At 38.8% G+C, this 26,511-nt stretch overlaps 1 protein-coding gene across 5 annotated transcripts in view; it reads right to left on the bottom strand.

Annotated features, from left to right (window-relative positions):
* The window catches only part of DLGAP2 (DLG associated protein 2), a 460,234-nt gene that overhangs the window by 377,154 nt on the left and 56,569 nt on the right, over positions 1–26,511 (bottom strand). For all 5 annotated transcript variants that reach the window (XM_085056707.1, XM_085056705.1, XM_085056703.1 and 2 more), the window contains one exon: positions 5,169–5,223. In XM_085056707.1, the coding sequence (XP_084912833.1) occupies positions 5,169–5,223 (55 nt within the window). Of the gene's footprint in view, positions 1–5,168; positions 5,224–26,511 lie in introns of those variants that run through there.

Here is a 26,511-nt window from a genome sequence, read left to right on the forward strand (position 1 = left end):
TCTGAACAGTATCCTGTAACTCCTTCTGTGTAATCAAACTGGCTGCTGTACAGTTCATACACATGCATTGTCAGCCCAGTCATCTGGATGGCTCTTCTTACAAACATCCACTGCATTTCAAGAAATATATATACATACATATATACATATAGATAATTAACTAGGAGGTAGCAACATATTTGCTAGTTATGAAACACATTGGTTTTGAGCACAAATCCACACTCGTATTTTAGAAGCTAATAAGGCAACACAGTTGTAGTTAAAGAAAAAAAATAGCTATGTTAACTTTATCCAATTTAGTAAAGTTTAGTGCAGGAATTCTATTTAACACCATCTTAGATTTTTCTCCTGTTCAATATTTGCTCTTCAAGTAACAGGAAGAAAAGCAAACAAGCAAAGGATGAAACATTCCTTTCTTGGGCTGTACTTCCCCCAGTGAAGAGATTGGTTATTATTAAACTCCTGCTTTTGTATATAAAGCAATTACCACTCTTTCTAGAAGATATTACTCATTCTTTGCAGAAAGCAGAACACTGGTCACACTTTTTTCAGTGTAATTTTAGTCGATGCAGTGGACAAAAGAGGATGATTATAATGAAGGATTTAACATCTTGGGCAAGTTCAATTTCAGCATACAAGAGCTGACCTGAAAATGGGTTATGCAGAAACTTGAAACAGCATCAATCTTTTTTCTTTTTTTTTTTTAAGAGTGTCACTCAAAGTTTAAAAGAGCTATTTATCAGAATCAAGTCAGCAAGATAGTTGTAGATGTTTTTTATTGTACCTGTGTTTTTCTTCACCATGAGAGGGGAAATTTAAGATTAAAGCCTCAAAGAATGAATCAGCCAAAGAAGCTGCTAGTCACTATTGATTCATTCCTTCCTTTGGGACCTTCCATGGAAAAAATGAGCCAATATTAGCAGTCCATATAAACTCATGGTTACAATGGAAAATAATAGTATAGAAGCTGTTTGTGCAATTTCCTCACATGACAGAAAACTAAGAATTGTGTATCAAGAGCACAACAGAGACAGACAAAACACACAGCTATCAGCATCTCTGCAGTGCAAGAATATCTATTTAACAGCTGTAGCAATGCTAAAAGTCACACTGATCACCTTCTATTAATGAGTCCCATTACATTTTACTGCACCAAATATATTTGTGCTCACCTTGAGGATCATTTACTGTGCTAGATCATGATACAGGGGGCCCTGGGATAAACAAAGATCAAACTCCAAATAATTCAGTTATCAGCTCTAAGATTGCTTAAATACTGCATACACAAAAACATAAGATTTCAGATATATTTCCTCTTCTTATTTACATGAAATTTTCTACAGCTAAACAACCCACATGTACTGCCTGAAGAGTTCTATTTCAAGCAAGACTGGAAATAAAAATAAATTTTAAAAATACATACATTTAAATAAAAAGCAATACACAGCAGTGTACATTGACTTCTCTGTTTCAAATCTGCATTCCTACCCCTCAATTTTTTCTGTTGTTTAGAAATGCCAAAACATATTGCATTTAATGGCTGTCTTCATTTTGAGGGTAGAAACTAAGAGCATTGCTCATACTGCATGAACAGCTCTTTTTTCCATTATAATAACCAAGAACCTTACTAAACAAGGGAAGAAGGACAGCCTTAGTATCTGCCTCAGGTTTACAGAAGTGATTCTCCAGTAATGGGAAGGACTTCTAACTCGACTGAAGATTTCCCATTAACAGGGGATGGATCATTGCTGGGAAATATTTATAAAGGGAATACAAGCTGACTGCAGGTGTACACAGAGGGTGGTGGATATCTGTCAAAAAGGATGGGTTATTTCTCCCAGTTGGAGCTAGAGAGAGAGAGGCTTATAACTCAAGAAAATAAGCAAGCTGCTCCCCACCAGGTCATTAGTACACTCACACTGTTTCCTCTCATGATCTTGTTACTAACACCTGTATAGAGCATGTAGCTGCTTTTCCTCCAATTAAATTTGTAACTGCTAATGCATCCCAGTTGCTGCTGCCTGGTTAGGTTGCAGGAGATGAAAAGAAACTGAGCAGGGCCATGAATACAGTTCTTACAGTATGATTATGGCAAATAAGATGGAAGTGTAGAATAATGGTGTCTGGTCTGGGATTTTGTGCTTCTTGAGGCATAGAGTATGTGACAAATACAGGTTCTGGATACCTAACACAGTAACAAGCATATGTTGTGCCAGTGCATGCAATATGAACTTTTAATTTAGTTATGAAAATACCACTAATGGAAAGCCACAAATAAATTAACACTTAAGAAATGAAACATCACTGTCTATTACCAAAGCTTAATGCAAGCAACCTATTGCTCTGTTCAGTGTTTTATTTAGAGAATGAGATTTTGTAAAGACTTTACATGTCTGAAAATTAACCAATCTTTAACCTTTGAAACACCTAATCTCATTAAATATGTATCTTCTTCCAAAACTGCATTGCTATGGAATGACTGAATTTCAGTTTTTATGCTCCCTTCTGAAAGTCTTTACAGGATATCTTTTTATAGCTAAGTTATAAGCACTGAGAATAAAAGTTCATGGTAGAAGTACTAACACACCATCACCACAGGAAGGAGATCATTGCTCCCATGTACCAATCTTTGCATGCATAGCTCTATTCTCCAGTTTACAAATACAGAATACCAATACTGACAAAGTGTGGTCACTTCAAACTCCTACGCAGTGTAGGAAGGGACAGTGAGAAGAGTTTTCTAGACTACAGGCAATCCAGGGACATATTACTTCTAAGGCTAATTGCATATATTCCACAAGAATCAAACTCAGGCTAGGTCTGAAGGGCAGTCAGACAAAAGGATGGCCTGGCAGAGCTGGCCTCATCATTCCCAAAGGCTCATTTCTTTCCCTGGGGTTCAGCTCCAGTGCTAATAGTGTAGAAGAGGCTGGTCATGTGGGCACTCTTGAATGAGAAGCCCAAGAACACCCAGCTGCCTACACTTCAACTGTTGAATGGCTATAAATAAGTGCAGAAACTGCTACTGCCTCTCTTGCTTTCACTCACCCTTACTCCCTACAGCATGGTTTTGTCAGTCTCATTGTATGGTTCTTCCCTTCTTTCTTCTCCCATCCCTCTACCTAGTCCATTTCTCCTTTTCCTTCTCTATTTATTAGGATCCACGCCCAAGCCATTGCTCAGTTCCTCCAAATGTCAACAGCTGGACACAAACAGACCTATAGCTCACAATCAGACAATTTCTCTGGGCTCATTTACTGAGAGTGGAGCTGGACCAGATTATGTATGATGTATACATTTGAATTCAAATAGCACATTCCACATTTACACGGATTTACCGAATTTCTCATTTTTAATTTGGGCTAGTTGATTTAGAAATAAGGTCTGACAAATACAAAGGTCCATTTATCTCTAACAGGTGCAATTAATCAAAGTGAAATTCAGTCATTCTTTTCCTCCAGAAAGGAGGTGAAAAATCCCCCACATCCTGTCTGAACAGGACCTCCCTCTCCTTCTCTCTGTCAAGTGTTTAAACTCTGTAAATGGGAGAAGTGGGGGAAATGGAACACAGATATCAGTTACATTGCACCTGCTGGCAACTCCCAACTGTATAGCAGGTAAAAAAGAATACTGCAGCAGTCACACAGAAGCAACAGAACTTACAGATATTTTCACACATAAGTGTTCTTGAGTTGTACAGCAGCTGTTATATACCGAAACCAAACAGGTTTCCTCTTCAAAGAGCTTAGTTCAAAGTTCTCAAAATCAAATTTTACATCAGGAAGTTCCTCCCTTATGTTTTATGTCAAAATGTAGGCACTATTGAAAGTAACTGAGGTTTTACATAAATGGTTTTCTTGATATTGGTTGTAAAGGCATATTATACCCTCTCCAGATAAATGGTCAGTCTTACTGCTCAGCTCCAGACCATCACTTCATGTAAATCTTGCCTTTGATATCCACATGATACACTTCTGTATAAATTAAGAGGAGTTTGGTTGTCAATGGAATGCAGTTCAAGTTCTTATATTACCAATAAAAGGAAAAAAATAATTAGCACAGGATATTAGCAAAGGAGCATGCAGACTGGGCTGAGGTCACTATACCAAGTCTAGTTTTCAGGAAATCTTGAAATTATTATGAAGGCCAAACTCTCTCTGCAATTTGTTCACTGGTTACAAACTTCCAAATTCTGTCTGGAAGGGGTATGTTATTAACTATCTTACTAGCGTATTTGTATCGTGTTCACAGCCTAAAACGGAAATCAGATTTTAAATTCTTTTTGCACATTTGCAGGTAACCACAAATCGCACTACAGTTCAACACAGTTGTCATGTTCTCTCTGTAATTACCCTTAGTGCAAACTGTGCCTGAAATACAGGTAATAGCAAGCCAAGGAACCAACTGGTTTATTTTAATGGTACCTACTGGGAGAAAGGGGGATGCAGATTAATGAGATGCAATCACATATAAGATTAAGATAAGCAATCACATATATTCTACTAAGAAGATATAGAAAAAAAAGCTATATTTTTCCTACTACTTCTGTGGAATTAGTCTGTCAAATCATACTGAGTTGCATATGCAGTCACTTTCACTCAATTTATAACAATTATGCCTTTCTTCTGATCTGATATCATTCTCATCAATTTATTTTTTCTGTCACAAACACATTACTCTAAGTTTCCTCCTGAACAACAACAAGGTATTGTTAGTGATACTGCTTCTGTCTACTCCTTTAGTCTACTCCTCTACTCTGAAAAATAAGCACAGGGCTAACATTTATCTGCAGTCAGAGCTACGCATGACTTAAGGCTTAATACATTTGTGAATCAACAGGCCCAGACTTCAGACTTCAGTATTAAATCCCTTTTCTTGACAAAGTTAAAAGTTTTTAATTAACAACATAGAAATGCTTCCAAAGTTCATACAAATAAGTTTATAAGCAAGACCCGACAGCAGCCTCTACAACTGTGACACCTCCAAAATGTTGACAGAATACATAAAATCTTCACATGAAAGCAGGTAATTAAAAACAAAATCCAAGTTAACACTCCCTAAAAGATAACTTCAATGACCATAAGTAGCAAGCAATCTATATGATCCAATTTGTGTTTGCATTTCTCCAAATCATATTACAATGTCAACTCACTAAGAAAAAAGTTTACCTGTGTTCCTGTCAGGTAAAATACAGCAATGCTTCTGCAGTATGCCAGGCAGAACCTGTGGCAACAAAGAAACAGGCATTAATATATAGATAGATATATATATTTTAACATCATATGAAGAGCCAATGATTGCTGGAATACTGCATTTGGTGCATCTGATCAAGCTTTGTGCTCTTAAACTGGATCCAAATTAACTATCATGTGATGTAAATGTGAATCCTGTTCATTAGGAACTGCAAACAGAGAAGAATCTGACAAAATTAGCTGCTTACTACCTGCCTGTAAAGTTAGTTTCATTTTTTCATTATTACACTATCAAAAGCTGATTAAAAGAACCTAAGACCATAATAAAACAGGCTCAACTTAGAAGTTATTATCAGTCAGTGATGCTGCTGACCTGATTTTGCACATGTAGCCCTGGGGTTATGGCATCCAGCTTGTTGTAAATCACTGAGGTCCAAATTCCAAAGTACAGCATTTTCCTCTCCACATAGCCTGTTCCAGTGGACAACACAAAACTCCAGAAGCTTGAGTAGGAAACTCAAGGGAATGGGGACCATTCCCTTGAGAAGATCTCACTTTTGTGGCTCACCACATCCACCATGGTGCAATGCTTCTGGCAGGCAGTGAGAAATGCTGCAGAAGCTCTGGCCCTTTCCTACAGGCAGGACCTCATCAATCTCCACAGATTTACATACTAAATTCACCAGTTTTGGTGTAGACAACCAGCTTTGCTACTCCTAGTAGCAATAGCCTGTACTTGAAGCACCCAATACTTAATTTTAATCTGACTTTTAAATCTACAGCTTGCAGCCTGTACAATGATATCAGCATCAGTAAAACTGCAGCTTAAAGTTTAATGACTTTCCTTTTGCTGTTTCTGAGAAAAAGCCAATTAAAAGTCATACTCTGAGATGGTTTCTTCAAATTTTCCCTTGGAGGTCAACATGCACCTTTTAAAGTCTAAAACTTAAAAGAAAAAACCCTGTTAGTTTCTGCAGACCACAGGCCAGCACCACCACTGTCAGGAAATCCTCAGCCTCCAACCTCTAAGAAGACTTCAAGCACCACCGCAGCTGGCATTAAGTTCTAAAAATCCAGGGAGAAAAATATTTTAGGGAAAAGAAACATTTTTATTTTTATTTTTCACAAAGACTGCTATTGCTGTTTGGCCAAGGTTAATATCCAGGGATGAGACTGCTCAGACCCAGCCACATTCAGCCGTACGGCAGTGCTGCACATCCCCATTCCTCCCTGCAGGACTTTTCCACTACTTGCTTTCAGTACGCCCAGGAGGATGAACACCTTGGTTTGTGTGTCCTCAGCACAACAAATTAAAGTCTTAAGAACCTTGCTGCACCATGCTTCCTCCTGAATGCACAGATGCAAAGGCAGGGCCATCGCAAAACACTGCTTTTATTGCCATTACTACTTCATGAATCAGTCTGTGGCCAGAAAGCCTCCCTGAACAAAAAGCAATGAGTACAACTGAGAGGGATGAGAACAGTCTCCTCATCCAACTTATCTGAATTTTACAGAAGCCACAGCATTTAAATGTAAGCCCTTACAAAAGTAATTCACTTGTTTATCCAAGGTTGTGGATAAAAAGGAAAAAAATCAGCCTGCCTTACCCCAATTCATAGGCAGCAGGAAGCTTGTATTTTGGGAAGAATCAATGGCAAAAATAACAATTTTCTGAAAACCACACTCACCATTTTACAGTGTTTATTACATATTAGAATTTTTTAAAAATCAAATAATTCTTTGAAGTACGATATCATATGTACAAACAATAGCATTTTCCTTATGGCCATGGATATAAATAACAGCAGTCTTACAGGCATCAAAAACATAAAACTTAGAAGCAGAGAACAAAGAAATCCTAAAATGAGCCGAGATACTCTTTCAAAGCAGTATAACACAAAGACTTGAATTTTAAAAACATACTGTCTTACTCAGACATAAAGTAACATTTAGTTCCTCAGGAATCTGTCACATTTTCTTCCCCACATTCACGAACGATGAAGAATTATGAATTTCCTATGAGCTCCCAGTTAATCAAATTAAGACTGAAATTAAAAGAAGAGACGAAAAAAAAAAACCAGATCAGAAGTAGCAAGACAACTTCAATGAGAAAAAAAAGAGCTCTAGAAAATAGTTTACCCTTCCTGGTAGACTGGATATAGATAAGAGAACAGACATACAAAAAATACAAGCTGGAAAAATATTTCTTTGTCCCTTTTCCTCACTGTCTTAAGTGTTAAGTAGGGAAACAGTATGGCAAAGGCTTAAACAATGCTTCCTGCTCCCCAGCCCTTTAACATGTTTACCCTGCACAAAGCCAGTTTTTGGCTGGTAGGAGTTTGATATCAACCTCCCACTTACTTATCTACAGTATACAGATTTTTACACTGTACCCATCTCCATGGTATCCAAGAGCCTTTTCACACTGCTCTCCTCCCACTTTTCTCCCCACTTTGTTTCTCTCCTCCCTAGGGAAACTGACAGGAGAATTCCTCAGCAAAACTGTCACCTTTCCCTCTACAAGCCTCTCCTTTCCCCTGCTGCTTTTATTGCATTCATTTGCATGCTGTAATACTCAGTTTATTGCTTAAAATTACTAAAATGCCTTATAAATCCCAGACATTTTTCTCTAATTTCACAGAAAATCCCTAGATTAATTTTTTGTTTTGTTTTGGTTGTTTGAAATTTACCTACACAGGCAATTTGAGTGAGAATCTTTACCCAAAGCAGACTTGGAGTGGTCTCTGCTGTAGAAATCAAAATATGTGAGCAACCAGAGGGATTTACATGAGGGAAAGGGGCTGGGGAGGGGAGTGGTGCTGGAGAAAAGCAAAAGAGAAACAGGTTTCAATTATATTAACTGATGATTTAACCTTCAGTTGTTTTATAAGCTCTCAGCTGGGAGTTAAGGCATTGCAATACTAAATTAAAAATGGACTCACAGATGCAGAAACAGAATAAATAATACAGCAGGTGGTATGTCCTTAACATCAAGGTGCTTCCCTAGCAGTAGGTAAATTAGTTCTGGTCAATGGTATATAGCCAGACAGTCACATATAGCAGGAACACAGTCTTTGCTTATGGTGCCAAGATGAAAGCATGCTCAAATTCAGTGAAAAATACTAGTTGCTATTGTTGTATATTGATTTGGACCTATTTACATTTGTTTTCACTATAGGTTGATGTGCTTAGAGATATATACATATATAGCTGTCATAATCTGTGTTCAAATTTTAACCTGTAGCAATACACAATATAGATATTCAGAAAGCTCCTCAGAGCAGCACAGGGTAGTTACGTAGCTGTTTTTAGTTTAATAAAGATCATATTTTCATGTGCTTGCTTGGAAACTTTCCTTCAATTTCTTTAAAATAAGACAGATGAGTCCTTTGAGTGTTCAGCACACAAGTTTGGTTTTTTTAGAGTGATATACCAAGAACTGGAATTAATTTCTGAAAAACCAATTTAAGTTTGGAAAGTACTAGCTTCAAAACCACTAAAAAAAACCCCCACTTTACAGAGAAGTGGAAACGTGAAGCAAAATAATTCTCATGTGGAAAAAGGCCTCTGTAAAATGGATATCTGCTCACTTAAAAGGATCTGCTGCACAAAGATGATCAGGCCTCTCTATGGTACTGAATGATAAAAATGTTTTGCTTTCTACTCCACGTATAATTGGACTGCTAAAATAGCCATAGAAAAGTGTGCTAGATACTATTTTTCCTTCTCCATTTACATTTTTTTCTGCTAAAAAGTAAGTCAGCTGAAAATGTCGAAAGTTTCACAGGTCCATATTTCCAGAACACCAAACTCAGGAGTCCAAGTGCTAGATAAGTGAAACTTAAGGCAGAAGTTAACAACGATTTAAACTGTGATTTTTAACTTGCCAGAAGGAAAGAAGCTGAAATCGAATTGCAGGTCCCAAGTTGACTCACAATATTTTTCTGCTTTTTACATCCTAGAAATCCAGTGAACTGGATTTCTACGATGTAAACAGTCAGAACATACTCTTTTAAGCATGCCAGCCACACAGGTCCTGTGTGTGGCCCTTGTGGTCATGTTCAGCCATTTCCAAGGACTGCCTCTGGGAGAGCCCTCTATGCTCCAAACTTCTCTCCCCAGAAAACTATTGCAATTAGCATGTGAGGCATTTTGATTGCAAGAATATGGTAACATTCAGAAAGAAAATGTGTCAAAAACTGGGAAAATACACATCGATTTACAAAATTTCAGAGAAAAGAGATTCCAGAATTTCAGCTTTACTCATACACTGATGGTTTCAAAAAAATGGTCCTTGGGCAGAGTCACCCACCAAGTGTGCCTTGCATCTCCTATGGAATCAGTACAGTACTGGAGAAAATTCAGGTCAGATATTTGGGGGTGATCCAGTAAGCGAGTTCCTATCTTGTTGTTCTTCAAATGTTGTGTCACTTTGGAAAAGATAGGCACTTCCTAGACCATGCTGCCTGTGCTGCTCTGTGCTGAGCATTGATGCCTTCCTACCATCTGCACAAGCCTCGTGCAATGAATTTTGAATGTTTTCATTCCAAGGATCATATCCATTCTACCTCTGTATTTGCTTTTCCTTATATTTGTCTCAGGGCTTTTGAAGGAAAAGTTTCCTTCTCAGCTACTACAGAGAGGTTTTGGAATAATGTTTGTAACTAGATCTTAAATCACTGGAAACTCTGTACTCATGCTCCTCTGAATGTCTTTTGTTGCCTCCTCTCATTAAAGGGGCATTTTTGTTTTCATTTGTATTACTGTTTTCTTCTATTTTGGGCTTCATACCTGAGGATTTTAGATGCCTCTGTCTGATTGACACTGCTGAATAAGAAGGTCCTACCTCTCTGAAACCTATTCACTGATGCTTCTTAAGCAGAAAGGAAGCATTTGGGATTTGGCTGCTCAAAACAGACACTTCTCTGGCAGATCTGTAAAGGCATCTGAGTTGAGATGGGGTGTGAAAAGTCAGCAAGGTAGGAAATAGTTTTACACTAAAAGTGAAGAGATTTAGATTTGATATTAGGAAGACATTCTTTACTCAGAAAGTGGTGAGGTGCTGGAACTTGCCCAGAGAACTTATGGATGCTCCATCCCTGAAAGTGTTCAAGGCCAGGTTGGATGGGGCTTTGACCAGCAAGCTGGTCTAGTGGAAGATGTCCCTGCCTATGGCAAGGGAGTTGGAACCAGATGATCTTTAAGGTCCCTTCTAACACAAATTATTCTATGATCCTAACAGGATTTTATGCAACCAGGTGGTGAAGTACTGCATCAAGTTAATTGCCTTCAGCTTTCTTACAATATGCATTTGGTTCAACCTACCAAAGCCAGATCTGAACTTCATACCACTTCCACAAGCATAATTACATTTGGTTAAGCTTTTAAAAGGTTATCTAGGGAGTGTATCAACAAATACCAGTTATCATTTCTGTTCCTGTAAGAACTCAAAAAGATAACCTTAGATTACCAGTGTGTCTCTTCTGTGTCACTTGAAGCTGTTATTGATACAACCTACACTAGCATCAGCAACAGTTCCAAGTTACTTCTAAAATCAAACCTTGAAATATCTGGCTCTGGAGGAAGAGAGCATCAGGACCAGTGGCACCTGCCCTCCTAAGGTTTATGCCAAAACCATATGTGTTCCCTGTCAGAGCAACACAGACCCCACTTGCAATGGCAAAGCGGGCCCAAGTAGAATATATTAAGGATTGATTTTTTGTTTTCTGTCTGGTACTGCTGAAAATAGTAGAGATTTTGCAAGACCTTTCAATCATTCCCTGTGAGCTGTCAGTTCCTCTGCCCTCCCAAGGAAGCAACCTTTCCTCTTAGCTCCTGACGAGATGCACCCTGCTGCAAAGGCAGCCTGTGCCAAAATGTCTGCCACCCACGGCAGCGAGAGTGAGAAGCCTGTCTTGTCAGTTTATTTCATTGTATTCTGATGAGATGGCCCAGACTTGTCCAATTATGTTTCCTCAAGATTTTACTGGATTGCAATTGTCCAAAATCCAATTTCACATATATACGGATGAACTTCCATGCTAATTTAATGTCAAAACAGAACTTGCTAATGATCCATCTGCTTTGTGGGGTTTTTAGTAAAAGTATTTCCTTTTATAATCCTCTACCTTAGCCACCATTCCCAATTAGATAGCAAGAACATTAATAAAACATTATGATTTTGTGGAAAGAAGAAGTTACAATGAAAATAAATAAATCATGTTTGGCTATAATAAATCATATATAAAACACTGGCATTTTATCAATGCATTTATTAATGTATTTATCATCACACACTACACCACATTTAAATATGTATATTGTGTCCTTTTCATTTGGAATAGAAGGAAATGTTAAAGAAGATACATTTCAAAAGTATTTTGAAAATATTACAGTATCCATACTAATATGTGTTCTTTCAGATTGTATTACATCTCAAAAAATGAAAATTCTCTACAACTCTTTCCATGATTAAAGGAAGTACTGACAGAAACAACAGAAGCAACATTTCCTTACCAGAGTTTTCAAAAAAAGGTGACAGACATTTAAGTAATAAGGAAATCATTAACTGCACTATTTACTTTGTACATCTCAATCAAAACTAAATAAGACAAAAGAACTGCAGAAGAGAGGGTATAGTGTTAAAATGACCCTGGATAACATGGATGATCTCCAAGCAGTGATTGGCTTCATTATTCCTTCTATCCAGTCACCGTGACAAGTTAAGCTGAAACACAGACTTAATAATTTTTTGATGACCCAGGAAAGAAAACATGATAACCATTATGACACTTTTCAGAGTAATGTTAGCATGAATCTACATTAATATGAACTAATTATAATTGCCCTATGATTAACATGTACTTATAAACATGAATCTTTTAAAAGTTATCATCTAAAGTATAATCTGTGCCGCTTTCATAAGAATATAACATACAGAGTAAATAGAGTAACTAGCCGACACTGAGGGGGAAAAAACCTATGTAGAATGGAATTAGCCCTGGAATGACTAAAAATAATACCTAAAGACAGTTTTTTCATACTTAACACTTACTTAATAGAGGGAAAATAAGTGGTGGTACTGGCAACAGCCACAAACCCTATTTATTTCTAACTTCCTCCTCAGTGTTTAGACACTTAGAGAACAATACCTCAGCAAGAGCAAAAAACTCTTTTATGTCTTTCATTTGTCAGAAATTTACACTCTTGACTGATGGAACAAGACTTTGCTGTAGTGATCCATATACTTGTGACCTCTGGGTCCAATTACGGTAACTGGCAGCACTTACAAGAGATTCCACAAATTATTTAAGATCCCACAGACTAAACACAGCATGATAAATACAGGTCTATTTGGAACTCTTCGCTTTGTTGTTCAGATAATTGCACCATTGTCACCACTATGCCTTCAAAAATCTGGAACCAGGAATGTCAAAGTTCTCTGAAGCTGAGAAATTATGATGCTCACAAAGTGCTCTGAATCTGAGACATGATGATGCTGTCCTTCCCAGGCTAACCTTGCTGGAAGGAAAAGGCCAAGACTTTTCAGTTGATGTTTTAATTTCTTTTTCCAAAAGCAAATGAATAGGAGGACAAACTTCAGGACAAAACCAATTGCATTTTCAACTTTCCTTCAGGTGAAACATTCCTAAGCATCTCATCGTCTGATTGACAGCAGGCTGAGCATGAACCAGCAGTGTACCCACATGGGCAAGAGGGCCAATGGCATCCTAGCCTGTTATCAGGAATAGTATGGCCAGAAGGACTCGTCATTCTTTATCCTGTACTCGGCACTGGTTAGGCTACACCCTGAGTACTGTGTCCAGTTCTGGGCCCCCCAGTTTAGGAAGGATGTTGAGATGCTGGAGCATGTCCACAGAAGGGCAGCAATCCTGGTGAAGGTTCTGGAACACAAGCCCTATCAGGAGGGGCTGAGGGAGCTGGGGTTGCTTAGCCTGGGGAAGAAGAGGCTCAGGGGACACCTTATCACTCTGTGTAACTGCCTGAAAGGGGATTGTAGCAAGGTGGAGGTCAGCCTCTTGCAGGCAACCAGAGACAGGACAAGAGGACAGAGTCTTAAGCTGTGTCAGGGGAGGTTTAGGTTGGACATTAGGAAGAAGTTCTTCACAGAAAAGTTGATTGGGCTTTGGAATGGGCAGCCCAGGGAGGTGGTGGAGCCACAGTCCCTGGAGGTATTTATGTGAGGACTGGATGTGGCACTTAGTGCCATGGTCTAGTTGGCAAGGTGGTGTTTGTTCATAGGTTGGACCTGATGACCTCAAAGGTCTTTCCCAACCTACTTGATTCTGTGATTCTGTGATCAGATATACAGCCATTGTATGCATTTAGTAACCAACATAAACAAGTTCACTCTCCTGCAATTGTACTTGAGAAACAAGTTTTGGTGTAAAGCAGAAATCACAAACATTTTTTCTGTCTCTTACCACCGTGAGCAGCAGTTGCTTCTCCTACCTAATGGCAATAGCCTAGACGTGAGCTATCCTATCTCCGGAGTGATAGGATCATGTGGATCATGGTCACAGAAATAACTGTAGCAGATCACTAATAGTCCAAATGTCAGTCACACCTTTCCACAGAGACTCTGCACACGTAAGATCCCAAGCTTCATCTTGTGCTGAAGAAGGGATGGCTGGACCAGCTGCCTCAGGAGTTTGCTACTAGCCTGGAGCCCAGGCACTGCATGTACTACAGTAATTGCAAGGTTCACCCAGCCCCTGCATTACACCCCTGAGCTGCACATCCAGGAGGATCAAGGAAGGGAACACTGGTTAACTGGATATAGCAAATCCATGAGGCTGGATAGAATACATCTAAGGGGTCCAAGGGTGATGACTGTGAGTCCTCTCTCTGTCAGTCTTGGAAGGTGGGCATCTTCTCAGGACAAGAGGTAGGGGAATTCTGAGAAAGAGAAGATAAGGCTAAAGACATCCTAGAGATTTTTTTCTTGTGGAATCTTTATCCTTGAAGATTTTCAAAAAAGCCCTAAGAAACCTGTTCTAACTTTGAAAGTAGCCTGCACTGAGGAGAGCCTTGGCTTTGATGATCTCTAGAAGTCTCTTCCAACCTAAGTTATTCCAAAATTTTAATATATTAGATTTAATGCACTGATACAGTCAAATATCACACTAAAATATAAGATTAAAATGCATCAGTTCCTCTATCCTCCCTCAAATATAGTTTTAATTGACATATGTAATTTCTATTTCTACTAATGAGCCTTAAACTTGAATAGTGAGCACATTTTTGTCCACCAGCAAAACTCAAAAGTCTTACAGAAGCAAAGCAGCTTTAGAAGGCACCTAAAAGACAGGTATTCCCTTAGAAGTTACTAAACAGTCACCCTAAGGGTATAATTGTTTAATTCACAGAAGAGTAAGGCATGAAGAGTTATTTGGCCCAAGAAGTTGCTTAAGAAATCTTAACTGAGCTGAATAAGTAAATCCATGATTTATCTTTAGGCATCTGATCAAATTTTGAGTAAATAAAAATTCTAGAGGTTGCAGTATATATTGGACCAGAACAAACATCTTAATTTTCATTCTCTAAAATACAAAACAAAATAACAACAGCTCCTTTTTTCCCCTTGCACCAGACTATTTATATAAAAAGGATGTATGGACCTTGTAATGCCTAGACTGCAAGGTCTCCTAGTTGGAGAGGATGGTACTACAGTGGTAGGAATAACCGGTGAGGTTGCAGGGGTGGAAGCAGATCCCTCCTTGGGGAAAAGGACACCCTGGTATTGCTCTTATTATTCCAATACCCTGAGGGTACTCATCAAAAAGGTGCAGGTAAAAGTCAGTATAGAGCAAGGCTACAGTAAATCACAGCAAATGCTTGCAGGCTGGGGAATTTTAAGCCCTTTAGCAGATAGGTCCTGGCTACCTCCCTGCACTTGTCACTTGGCTGACAGGCTGTCAGCATGCACACACACACTATGCACTGCAGATACACTGCCACCATCCCTGACAGAGATTTCTCTTATTTCTCCCAAGTAGAAATCATAGTCCTTGTGGGTCAGCTTGGATCCTACATGCCTACCCGCTCTTTCCACAGGGCTGAATCCCTGCCAGGAAGAGCTGGGCTGGGCTGGGCTGCAACAGCCTGCCGCACACCTACAGAGAGGGAAAAAACCCTCCTCTCTCAGGAACGGTCTCCAGTAAGCTGGACACACCAAAACCAGTGCTGCAGAACTGGAGGTGCCTTGCCATCAGTCAGTGGGCTGGACCTGGTGGCACCAACCTGCACAGTGCTCCTGGGACCTCACTGGGCAGCACTTGACTCCTAAAAGATATTGTTAGAGATGTGGGATGCTTCCTTGCTTCCGCCTCACCCACACACCACTTAAAAAGCCAGCCATAGCTTGGGCTCTCTCAGGTTTTAATCTGAGAAAGTATTGTGGAATATGTTTTTATTGTGGCTTGTTGCAAGAAATCTTTTTAATGCACAATGCCAAAAAAATTATGTGATTCAAAAGCACAGATTATTGAGATAATAATTATATATGTAGGGTAAATGCCAGGAAATACCAAGTGGTACTTGTCCTTGCTCCTCTGGAATTGTATTTAAGATGTACGTGTGAAGTATGTGGATTTAAAATATTTTGATGTCTGTACTTGCACTGTAGAAGCAAATCCATTAAACATGTAAAATAGAGTAATAGTCCTTCTGTGCATCTCTGTTAGAAAGAAACTAATCTTCATTAAAAATTAAAGTTTATGTTTTTGTGCTAGGACTTGGCAACAAAACTCTCCCAATGGCTAGCTTTATTCTACTGTGTACGAGTCACATAGATACAATGACATTCAGTTCAAAAATTATGAACAAGGTGAGAGAGAATGTTTTAAGTATAAAAGTTACCACAACAAAAATTAAAAAAGAAACATCCTAACTGTTTACGTGCATTTACGGTGCTGGTATCATAGATCTTTCCTGCTGTGAACTTGTACCAGAAGTCATGAATCGTTACTTCAACTATACAGAAAGTTACCTAATGGTTTATAATTTATTAGTAGTTTAGCTATGACATATGGTTGCTTTTAGAAGGTATTTGATAAATCCAATTTCAAATTTACTAATAGCTAAAAATAGACATCACCTATATAAGTGGGGGAAACTGAAGTCTCCACTGCGTAAGGACCAGAGTCTGTAAATATTATTTGGTATTATACATCAAATGAGGTTTTTATGCATTTGTCACTTTGGAGAAGTTGAGACTCTAGACATAAGGAGTACTCTCTATCATTGATGGAAGAACCACAGAGATTAATCAGATGTCTGATATTTCATCTAGCCATTTTCCCTGCCCAAGTGAAAGATGCCCTGAAAACTGGGAACCAAGAATAATTTTTTCAACAGCTGCTTTGTTGTTGTTTGTAAGTCAAGTCCATTTAGTCACCTTTTGGCCCAACACACAAAGTGAGGCGGCAGCACACTACACAATCTATGCATACGCAGAACTGGGACATTTCACTCCTGATGGACAAGTGACAGTAAAAAACCAGAGATGGATGGGTTATTTTTAGGAATACTTATTTCATAGATTTAGGCTATACATATCTTTCAAGCAAAGAGAACAAACAGAGAAGGATGCCTGTGCCTCACTCATGCCGTTGGCAATGTTTGATAGCACAGGGGGATATAGATTTCAGAACACAGAGCGCCTACCCACACCTCCTTCCCCGATGAGCAGGCATTCTTGTGGAAATAATAGCTTTCTCTTTAAGACAGAAATATTACCCATGTTTCATTCAATGTTGGACAATAGCATAGTTTACTGCAAGCCCCAGTCATGTGGGGAGATTTTGCTGAAGGTGGGATAAAACAAGGATCGGTCTCAGTAAGCAGGTTATAATTTTTTCAGTCCCAGTTAAACAGTTATGCCTCTGGTGGGAATTTTCAAGGAAGGAGATCATCTGTGTACTCAGTTTTTGAGAATACAAAGTTGGAAGAATGGTAGGGCAGTTCTAATCTGTAAGATAATGATATCACACTGTTAAAACTATGTGGCTTCAATACATTACTCCAATCTTTGATCAGTTTATTGTCTACACACCACTAGGTGACCCAAAGATGCACACACAGAAAGAGTATTTTTGATGCCTACAAAGGCAGAAAGGCAGATGTAAAATATGCACAGATTTGCATATTTCTCTGCCGTTGATGCTCCTCTAGTGCAGTGAGAAGACTCAGGGGAGCCTGGGGAATCCCCCGGAGTTTAACAAAGATGGCAGTTATAAAATACCTGATAGACTCTTGGGGATAGTCTTAAACTGAGCACTGGAGATGACAGTGCTGTGTCAACTCTTGAGAGACAGGCAACAGAGGCACAGCTTATCTACAGTATAGGAGATTGAACTGCAAGTCAAACATCTGCCAAACAGAGATGGGAGATCTTATCTTTTAAAAGGATGCCATGAGCAGTTATTGTCAGATAACATTCTTCTTCTCTGATGAAGATTTTCTTCATTTTGCACAATTAGCAAAATGTTACTAATGTTACTTAGACCACAAAGAGGTCTACAATTTAGCTGTCAAGGAAAAAGTTCCTGCCTCTTTGCTAACACTCATTTAAGTATTTTGTACAAAGCAGAACTACTTTCATGGAAAAATGTCCACAGTTTGAGAGCACTGGAGTGGGAAAGAACTCTGAAATTAATCAAGAGAAATACTTGCCAGTTACATCCCAGGCCACCATGCAAAGTATTCCCCTATAATTACTAACAATTACATTTTTCACCAGCTCTCTATGTTTTGGGGGTTTTGTAAAGCTTGCAAAGGACCTAGAGGCTGTACAGAGTTAACTAGTTCTCTGACCAGGTTGAATTTTTTACTGGCTTTTTTTATGATGCTTCTAGAGTTTTCATTTTCCATCAGAGAAATGAGCAAAATAACCGGTGGAAGGGTATGGGAAATTTGTTTTGTTGGTAAATGTATATGTGGAATGACCTTTCATGTATCCATTTTCTTAACTACAAGCTAAAATAAATGTAGTTTTACAGGCATTTTCTTTTTCTTTCTGTCTTGACTATCCAGTTGAACATAGCTTGTTTTCAGCTTGTTTGTTTTTAATTCTTCTTTTCATGTTGCTTTCAAGGAAATGTCACCTCTCAAGAACAAAAGGTCAAGTCACACAATGCTGAACTATATAATCAGTCTGCTTGACAAGCCTAAGCTACTGAAAATATTGAAGAATGAGCACCTGACTAGTGGACAAGCCATCTCCACTGGCATAATTTCCTTTTCCAGTGTTTTAATTATTCTCATGGGTCATCCCATCTTCATACATGCCAGCATTGACGTTACCACATAACTGGTAAACACCAGCAATTTATGTTTTTCAAATCAGAATCTAGAATTAGTAATGAAATTTCCTGAGTATCTCCCAGTTGTGCTGGTGTGATGAAAGATTAAAGAGCTGTCACTCAGTATTTGTATTGTTTATTCTAGCCAAAATGCTATTAAAAAAGCTACCAAAATGTTTTGACACAGAAAAGATTCCAAAGTATAAGTGGCCTGTTTGTTTACACAAATATTCTGTACAACTATTGCAACATCCCACTGAATTTCAGACTGCCTTAGATTGATGAGTTTTTGTTATTCAAACATGCAAAAAAGCTATGAGGTAACTGCACCTAATTTGCTGTTTGGAGTGCTTGGAGAAAATGGCAATTAATTTTGTGGCTTTCATTTAGACACCAAGAGAAGATATTGTGATCTGTGAACTGGAACAGAAACATTATTGTTATGTGACATAGTCTGGAAATTCATATCAATGCAAATGTGGGGGTAGAAGTGTTAAATAAAATAAACTACTACTTCAATACCTGTCGCTATTTTCCCTTGACCCATCTTCAGAGAAGGATGCTCCTTTAAATTCCATACTGATTTTTGTAGCAAATAAGTAAATACTTTCTACCTTTCAAAGGTGGCCTGCTATTTTCTGTCCATATTTTTTCATCCTTAAAAAAAAGACCAGGAAGAATAGCAAAATTGTGGTCATGATCATAGAAGGAAATACTTTCTACACTGTGTTACTGATGAAAATATGTTTGAAGACCTTCTTTGTATTTACTTGTTAAAACAAATAATTAATTCATGCTGAAGCCTATTCAAATTCATGCATATGACATGATCTACTCCTGCTCACAAAGAAAATAGCATGAATGTTGGTGCACTCTGCAGTACTGGGTTCCACAATGACATATATTGTGTGCTTGTCATTCTCTGTAACTATGAATTCAAACAATTGGGAAACAGACAACTGGCATTCTTTTCTGAAAATCAGACATTTAAAAACATAGACAACTGAAAGTTTGAATGTGATTACAGATTAAGCTACAAGCATCAGGGGTGAAAAAACATGATAAGCCTTTGTTTGAGGTATTGGCAAAATAAGGTCAAAACAGTGTAAGAGTCACAAAAATTTACATATAACTGGAGGAAAAAGAACAAAATAGCATTAATTGGCCACAGAACGATAAAATAAATACTCCAGGGGTCATGTGTGTTTGCTCTTTGACTTGGCACACAGATGCTCATTATAGTTCAGTATTTTGTTGTGATTAATATCCATTCACAAGTCACTGATTCAAGCCCTGATTCAGCAGTCTGTCCACATTTAATCACATATTGAACTGCAAAATATATACTTTAGTGTTTTATTGGGTTGCAGCATAGACATCATTACTACTAAATCTATTATTAAATTAATAAAGACAAATTAGTGAATCTAACAATACTTGCTACTTATATGTTTGGGTCATAACTTCAAAACTAAAGTGTATGAGTATTTCAGCTGAAAAATTTAACACAGAAGTTGATAATACAAACAGTAAACAATGTCCCCATTTTCTACCATTGCATATGCATAGATAGGTATGATACTGTCATCAGTTCCCACGCAGTTTATATGTTTGGCATTCCCTGCATCACACTGTACATCCCAGCCTGTCTTGCTGTGGCCCTGAGCATGGTTTATTACACCTGTGACATTTTTGGAGCCTTTTGCTGAGAAATACCTGACTGGACACCAGAAGATTACAACTAATTGTCTACTGGTTGGTTTGGTCAATATCTTTATGTTTTAGTGCCTCAGGGTAAAATTCATCCATCAGGCACTGCTTTGAGAAAAGAATGAGGAAATATCACTGAAGCAGAAGCAGTCCCATGAGGATACTCCACAACCCTGGAACTGCACCAACAGCAAGACTGCTTCTGCTGACTCGGCTACACTGGAGCAGGTGGGTTTAGAGTAAAGAGTATAGGCTTTGCCAAGGGTATAGAGAAAAACATGAATATATAGTGTATGCTCCCATGTACGTTTATAGTTTTTACTCCAAAGTTTTTTACTAAAGTAAAAAATGAGGGCCGAGAAGTTGTAATTAACTTATTTATCATTTTTAGACTAATGCTAGTTATACTAACTAATATAACTAATGCAAATGAGATGGTAATTTGGCCCTACTCTGAAGAGTTACAGCAACATAAGAAATGCAGAACAGAAAATAAAATGTTCAGCATCATTCTTGGGATCTGACAAAAAATGCTTTGCTCCCAGCTGCTTTGCCTGGCACCGCAAGCACAAAAAACCCCAAAAAACCAAAAACCCATAAAGATCAAATAATTCATGGTCAAACTTGGGTCTACCAAGTGATGCAAAACAGTCTTTATCAAAACCAACTAGAGCACATAAATTAATCTAAATGATTCAAAGTAACCCAGCAGTTTTTCACAGTGTCAGTACAGTATTGTTTACATTTGTTGCCCTAACAGTTAGTAATAATAACCTTTTGTTATTTTGGTTTACACAGGGCATTTCAAATTTACTACGGTGAAGGATACTACAACAGACTAATGGTGGGTTTTTTTCAAAGGCAGTTGATTAGGTAAGCCGGGGAGCATATAAAATGCAAATGCACAACCTAAAACAGCAGAATTTTTTCTTGCTTTCTGGTATTTCATGTGTTTTTTTCCAAACATGTAATTAGCTTATATATTTCCATATACACCTTTACATTTTATATGGTATCCTAGATATGTTATTCAATAAACCCTAAAAATAATACTGTAAATAGACAAAAGAGTACCTCCTTCATCTTCCCACATTTTTTAACTGATTAGACAACATTATAGCTTGTACAGAAGCAAATACTATAATTAAGTCTATCAATTTCATTACAACTTCACTGTTTTCACCCGCTCATCCTCCTTCTCCAGAATAGCTTGATTCTTCCAAAATAGCATCCAGAATGTATGATTCTAATTTGTGACTTATTGCAAATGCTGTTTTTAGAAAGTCCACTAAATCATGTTCATCCCTGTAAATTGGGTGTACAGGAAAAAGGAAAACAAAGAGGGGCTCACATGCAGCCTTGGCGATGATCTGCCTTGGGAAGACTGCTGTGGCTCCTGCTCCTCATTACCCAAACTGTCCTTGTTGCAGAAGTCACACCTGCATGGTAGGTAGCTCAGCTATCAAATCAAACAGCAGCTGCTGAGCAGCCCCTATTTGCAGCACAGAGAGCTGGGAGGTGACTAAAAGCCATGAGATGATACCATGCTGCTGCCAGCAGAAGAGGCTGTCCTATTCCTCCTGCCCGCTGCCCAGGCACTTTCTCATACACTTATTTGGCTGCTTATCCTGCCCGATGCCAAGCCTGTTCAGTTCACTGAGCTGCCAGAAAAGAAATCCAGAAATAAATTAATAAGAAAAAAGTTAATTTCTGCTGGCATATTGAGCTAGATCCTGGCCTCAGAGACAGAGCTGGACTGCACACACTGGGATGAGGGGGATGTGAGGCAGAGCAGAACCCCCTCATCTTATGTCAGCAGGACCAGTGGCTTGAGAGAGAGCAGGTCAGTGCTCTCTTCTGAGCTCACCCTTGTGGAGTTACAGGATGTAGGTAGCAGAGCAACAGGCCTTGAAAGCCAAAGTGACCTTCTGTCTCTGTTCCAGAAGAAACCCTGGGACCAGTGAAAAACATCCTGGTCACAGGGGAAGTGGAAAGTGCATTGTGGGCCTGTGAAGTGCTGGACCTGTCAGGAGTGAGAAACACTGTTTGTTACCTTAGTAGGCATTGTTTACCTCTTGCCATAAAAGGTAATGTGAAACACAATAGTTAATTGGAGCAGTTTGCAGTGTAGAGTTACTGCCGGTTTGTGCTGTAGTATATAAGGAATTATCACTGTGCAATAAATGTTTTCTTTGCTCACCACCATCTTGTGAAGTCCATGCCCTTAAAAAACACTGCACACCCTGAGTTAACCAACGACCAATTTCAACAGTAAACAGTTTGGTTAGATGTTTAAAATTAAACCAAGCTTTTTAGAGAGGACGGGTCCAGAACTGAGTGGACAATAATCTCAGTAGGAAGGCGAGGACAGCAGGCAGGCAGAAGCAGGACAGGGCAGGGACCCCCTTGTCTGTCTGAGCTGATTCACAGTAGCACCACTTGAGAGAAAGTTAAGAGAGCTTAAACTTAAAACGTCAAAATGTAACAGGAAAGGTAAACAGTTACTTTGTGAGAACTGGAGACTAGAGCAGAATAATTTTCAACTGAAACTTCTTACTCAGTGTCATGAAAAGCGGCAACAGAAAGTGATGGCATCAAACACTCCTAGCACAAACCCACGTTGGAGTCCTCTCACAGTCAGCCACACTTTGATGGGTACAAAGGCCATTTCTCAAAGTACTGATATAGCCAATAACAATGGATTTTCAAAAATTTCCAACTAAAAATCAAGTTCCTAGTGAATTACCTTAGCCCAGTACTAAGGCTATAATTTCTCCTTAAAACATACCTGAATTTTTTAAGCTCCCCAGGACAGTGAAACTACTTTGCATGAATGATTCCTTCATGTGAAAAATTCTCCTGTGCGCTGTAAGCATAAATGGAGTTCAGAAGTTATGTCTGACAAAGAGGATGTCCCTCATGAGACTGCCAGAGGAATTTATCTGCAGTTTATGAAATGTGGGTGATGTTATAAAACTGTCATGCCATTGAAAGCTTTTATGTATGTAAAATCCGTTATTTCTGGTAGCATTTCTGTCATTTAGCTCCCAGTTCAGAAATGGTGAGCAAATTGTTACATGGATAAGACATACACAATAAGTGAGACAGTCAAGCAACACAGGGCAGGATAAGGACCAGGCATGACCAGGTAAAGCAGTTCCCTACCTTTTAATTTAGAGAGAACATGTGAGGCAGAGAAATTTCCCGGGATGGCTTCCAGATTTTAGCTGGTGACTATCTAAATAAAAATTACCAAGGCACTGCTGGAAGCAGGGATCAGAACTACATGCCTTTGCTCCCAGAGGAGAGCCCTGAACAGACAGCAAAATCTCCTTATCTTCTCCTGGAGAGCAGCCGAATTTCAGAAGAAACACAGTGCAGAGTTCTTCTTCTTTAAAATTACCCATCAGAGATACAAAATTTATTATGACTCATGTTTATCCCTCCAAGGGCTGAAAATTATACTTCTTCAGCTGCCAGGGACAGAATCAACTTTGAAATAAGCTGGGGCTTAGATATACTCTGTGACTTCAGCTCCCAGAGACAGTCACCCGACTTAGGATCCTTTTTTTGTCTGGACCCAAGAGTCTTAACCACATTTCCCTGGCTGCACTTACCTAACATCTTTCCTAAGTCAGCTGCTCCAAAGCTGGTCTTGTTCTTGTACCACACACAAAGATCATTTATCTTTAGGCAGTTTGTTCTTGAATTTAATGTTAGATGTTGTAGTATATGGACTCATTTGCAGATAAATTCACAATATCTTATGAAATTTGGGCAATGGAATAACATTCTGCTCTTTGTACTTCAGCTTCAAGCAGTGTTATTGTTCACAAGTTAAGTATAATAATGTTAAAATAAATAAACTTGTTCTCTCATTCTGTTGTTATAGATTATCATTATGACCTTGCAATAATGTGCTATTTTCCACATGTCTGGGGATTTACAGAACTCCCTCATGCTTTGAAACAAGCTACTACATATACAACAAAAGCAGTATTCTCAGTCTAATTGTGTACTGCTTTGCCTCTCTTTTTTCCCGAGGCTGCTTTGTTTTCTGGAACCTTACAATGTACTTACAAAAATCTAATGTACCTGGCGCCTATTTCTTTAAAACATCCTCAGTAAAATGGCAGCAGACAGCGATAACACGTGGTTAAAATCAGACATCATAGAATTATAGAATATTCTGTGCTAGAAGGGACCCACCAGACTCACTTTTAAAAAACTTTTTTTTTGTTTTTTTTTTGTTTTTTATTTTTCAGATAGTTGTCTGGAAGAGGAAATGATGAACAGTTCTTTAAAGCATTTTTAACAATTCTTTGTGGTTCAGATCCAGCCTGATCCAAAGCACTGCTGGCAGCTGCACTATTAATGTGCATTATCCAGAGAGAACTAAGCAGACTCTTTCTTTCTTTCTTTCTTCCTTTCTTTCCTTTCTTTCTTTCTCTCCTTCTTTCTCTCTCTTTCTCTCTTTCTTTCTTTCTCTCTCTCTCTCTTTCTTTTATTCTTTTCTCTCTACTTTTCTCTCAAAAATGCCCTGAAACTGTTACAGAAGTTCCAATCCTATGCTCCAGATGGGAGAGCACAGAGGAACACATAATGGCTCACTTGCTACTTATGCATTTGTGTTTCTGTCCAACAAACACTGATGGTCTGGCCTGAGTACTCAGTTGAAGGAACTGGGAAATGCTCCAAAATTCCCCAGTTCAGATGTGTCCAAAGAAGCTCTCTTGGCTATATTTACTTTTAGCATCCTTTGCAGTCCCTACTGACACACATCTCATGCTGATTTCGAAGGGAAATTTTATGAACTCATACTGACACTTTCAAAAGGGACACTTCCAACACTGACATTTTGAACACACTGACCTTATGCTTTTATAAGTGCAGCATCTTTAGCCCTTCCATTCTGACATATTGGCTGGAAATAAGTACTTTGGTTACTTGTTTTTGATAGTGGCTTCTGCATGAATTCAACAGGATAAGTTATTCATGCAAGTCATGTTGAAAGGCTGCTGAGATACAACACTGAGAAGAAATGAATGGGGTGCATAGGAGGCTATTGTACTACAGCATTTGAAAATGCCATCAAGGAGCCTGGAGGAGACACCTGGTCTAGGAAGAGTAATGGGAATAAACTGTGCTGCAAAGTAAAAAATAAAGCTGACATGCAAGACAGAGGGAGACAAACCACTGGGGAGGTGTTGATAGTTTTTGAATCTAGCTCCAAGCTAGCTCAGGTGCCACCACCCTGACGATACTTTGAAGGAGCACAGCAGCAGCCAGTCTGCCTCTTTTCCTGGTGCAGCACAGCCAATCCCTGACTTTTACACCAAGCAGCAGCAAGCAAGGTGTGCCAGGAGGCACTGCATTCTGTCAGAGCCAGCAGGAGTGCCTCACAGCTGGGTTAAAATTGCAGCAAGGGTCTGCCTGCAGAGAACTGTAAAACAGGCAGTAGCTGCAGGAGGATGAGCAGATCGAGCAACAAAGCAAGATCTGAAGATAGACCCAGTGTGTGGACAAGGCTGGGAAGCAATAACAAATTCTGGAGCCTGTCAGGAGACCATAGTCCCAAAAGAGTGCTGGCTTTGCTACATAAGCACAGCCCTAAGTCCTGATACTGGGTTTGGTCTTTCCTTAGTCTGATGTCTTACAAATAAAGATAGAAAAGATGCTACAAGGATAGCAACCTGCTGCCCTCTAACAACCACTACCAAGAGCTGAGACAGTATCTTCCTGACTGTCATGTTTGAATCATCAGCTTTTGTACAATGAAAAAGGAGCTTCAAAGTTGCTCAAGCTTCAGAGTAGCTTGTTTACGACTGCTTAATAGTTAAGCACTCAACCTTAATGAGTGCTTAACTTGTGGGAGAAATATTCAGCTGCCTGTCTTTGTGGTGATAGCTAATGGGATGACCACAATTTGGCCCTAACACAAGTGGCAAAAATAGAGGGATATACAACTCTTCCAAAAGGTTGCTATTGTTGAGCCTTGCAGTACTAGACATTAAACAGAAGGTCTTGGGAGATGAGTTCTAGCTAGAATTACCTAAAGGGACTATTGACGTCTCTGCTAAAGCAAAGTCAGTGGCATGGAGAGAAAAGATTTACAGGAGAACAGAAGAGAGAACACTCAGAAGCTGAGTAATACTCCACTGGCTACCATTCAGGATAGGAACAAATCTTCAGAATTTTCAGTTTTGATCAAATAAAGGTTGAAATTTTCATTATCTGTGACACATGTATGCCAAACGGTTTTCAAAAGATATTACAATCATGTT

This window comes from Lichenostomus cassidix, chromosome 3 (genome assembly GCF_008360975.1).
Source record: "Lichenostomus cassidix isolate B80296 chromosome 3, HeHo_3.0, whole genome shotgun sequence".
In the NCBI taxonomy this organism is placed as follows: Eukaryota; Metazoa; Chordata; class Aves; order Passeriformes; family Meliphagidae; genus Lichenostomus; species Lichenostomus cassidix.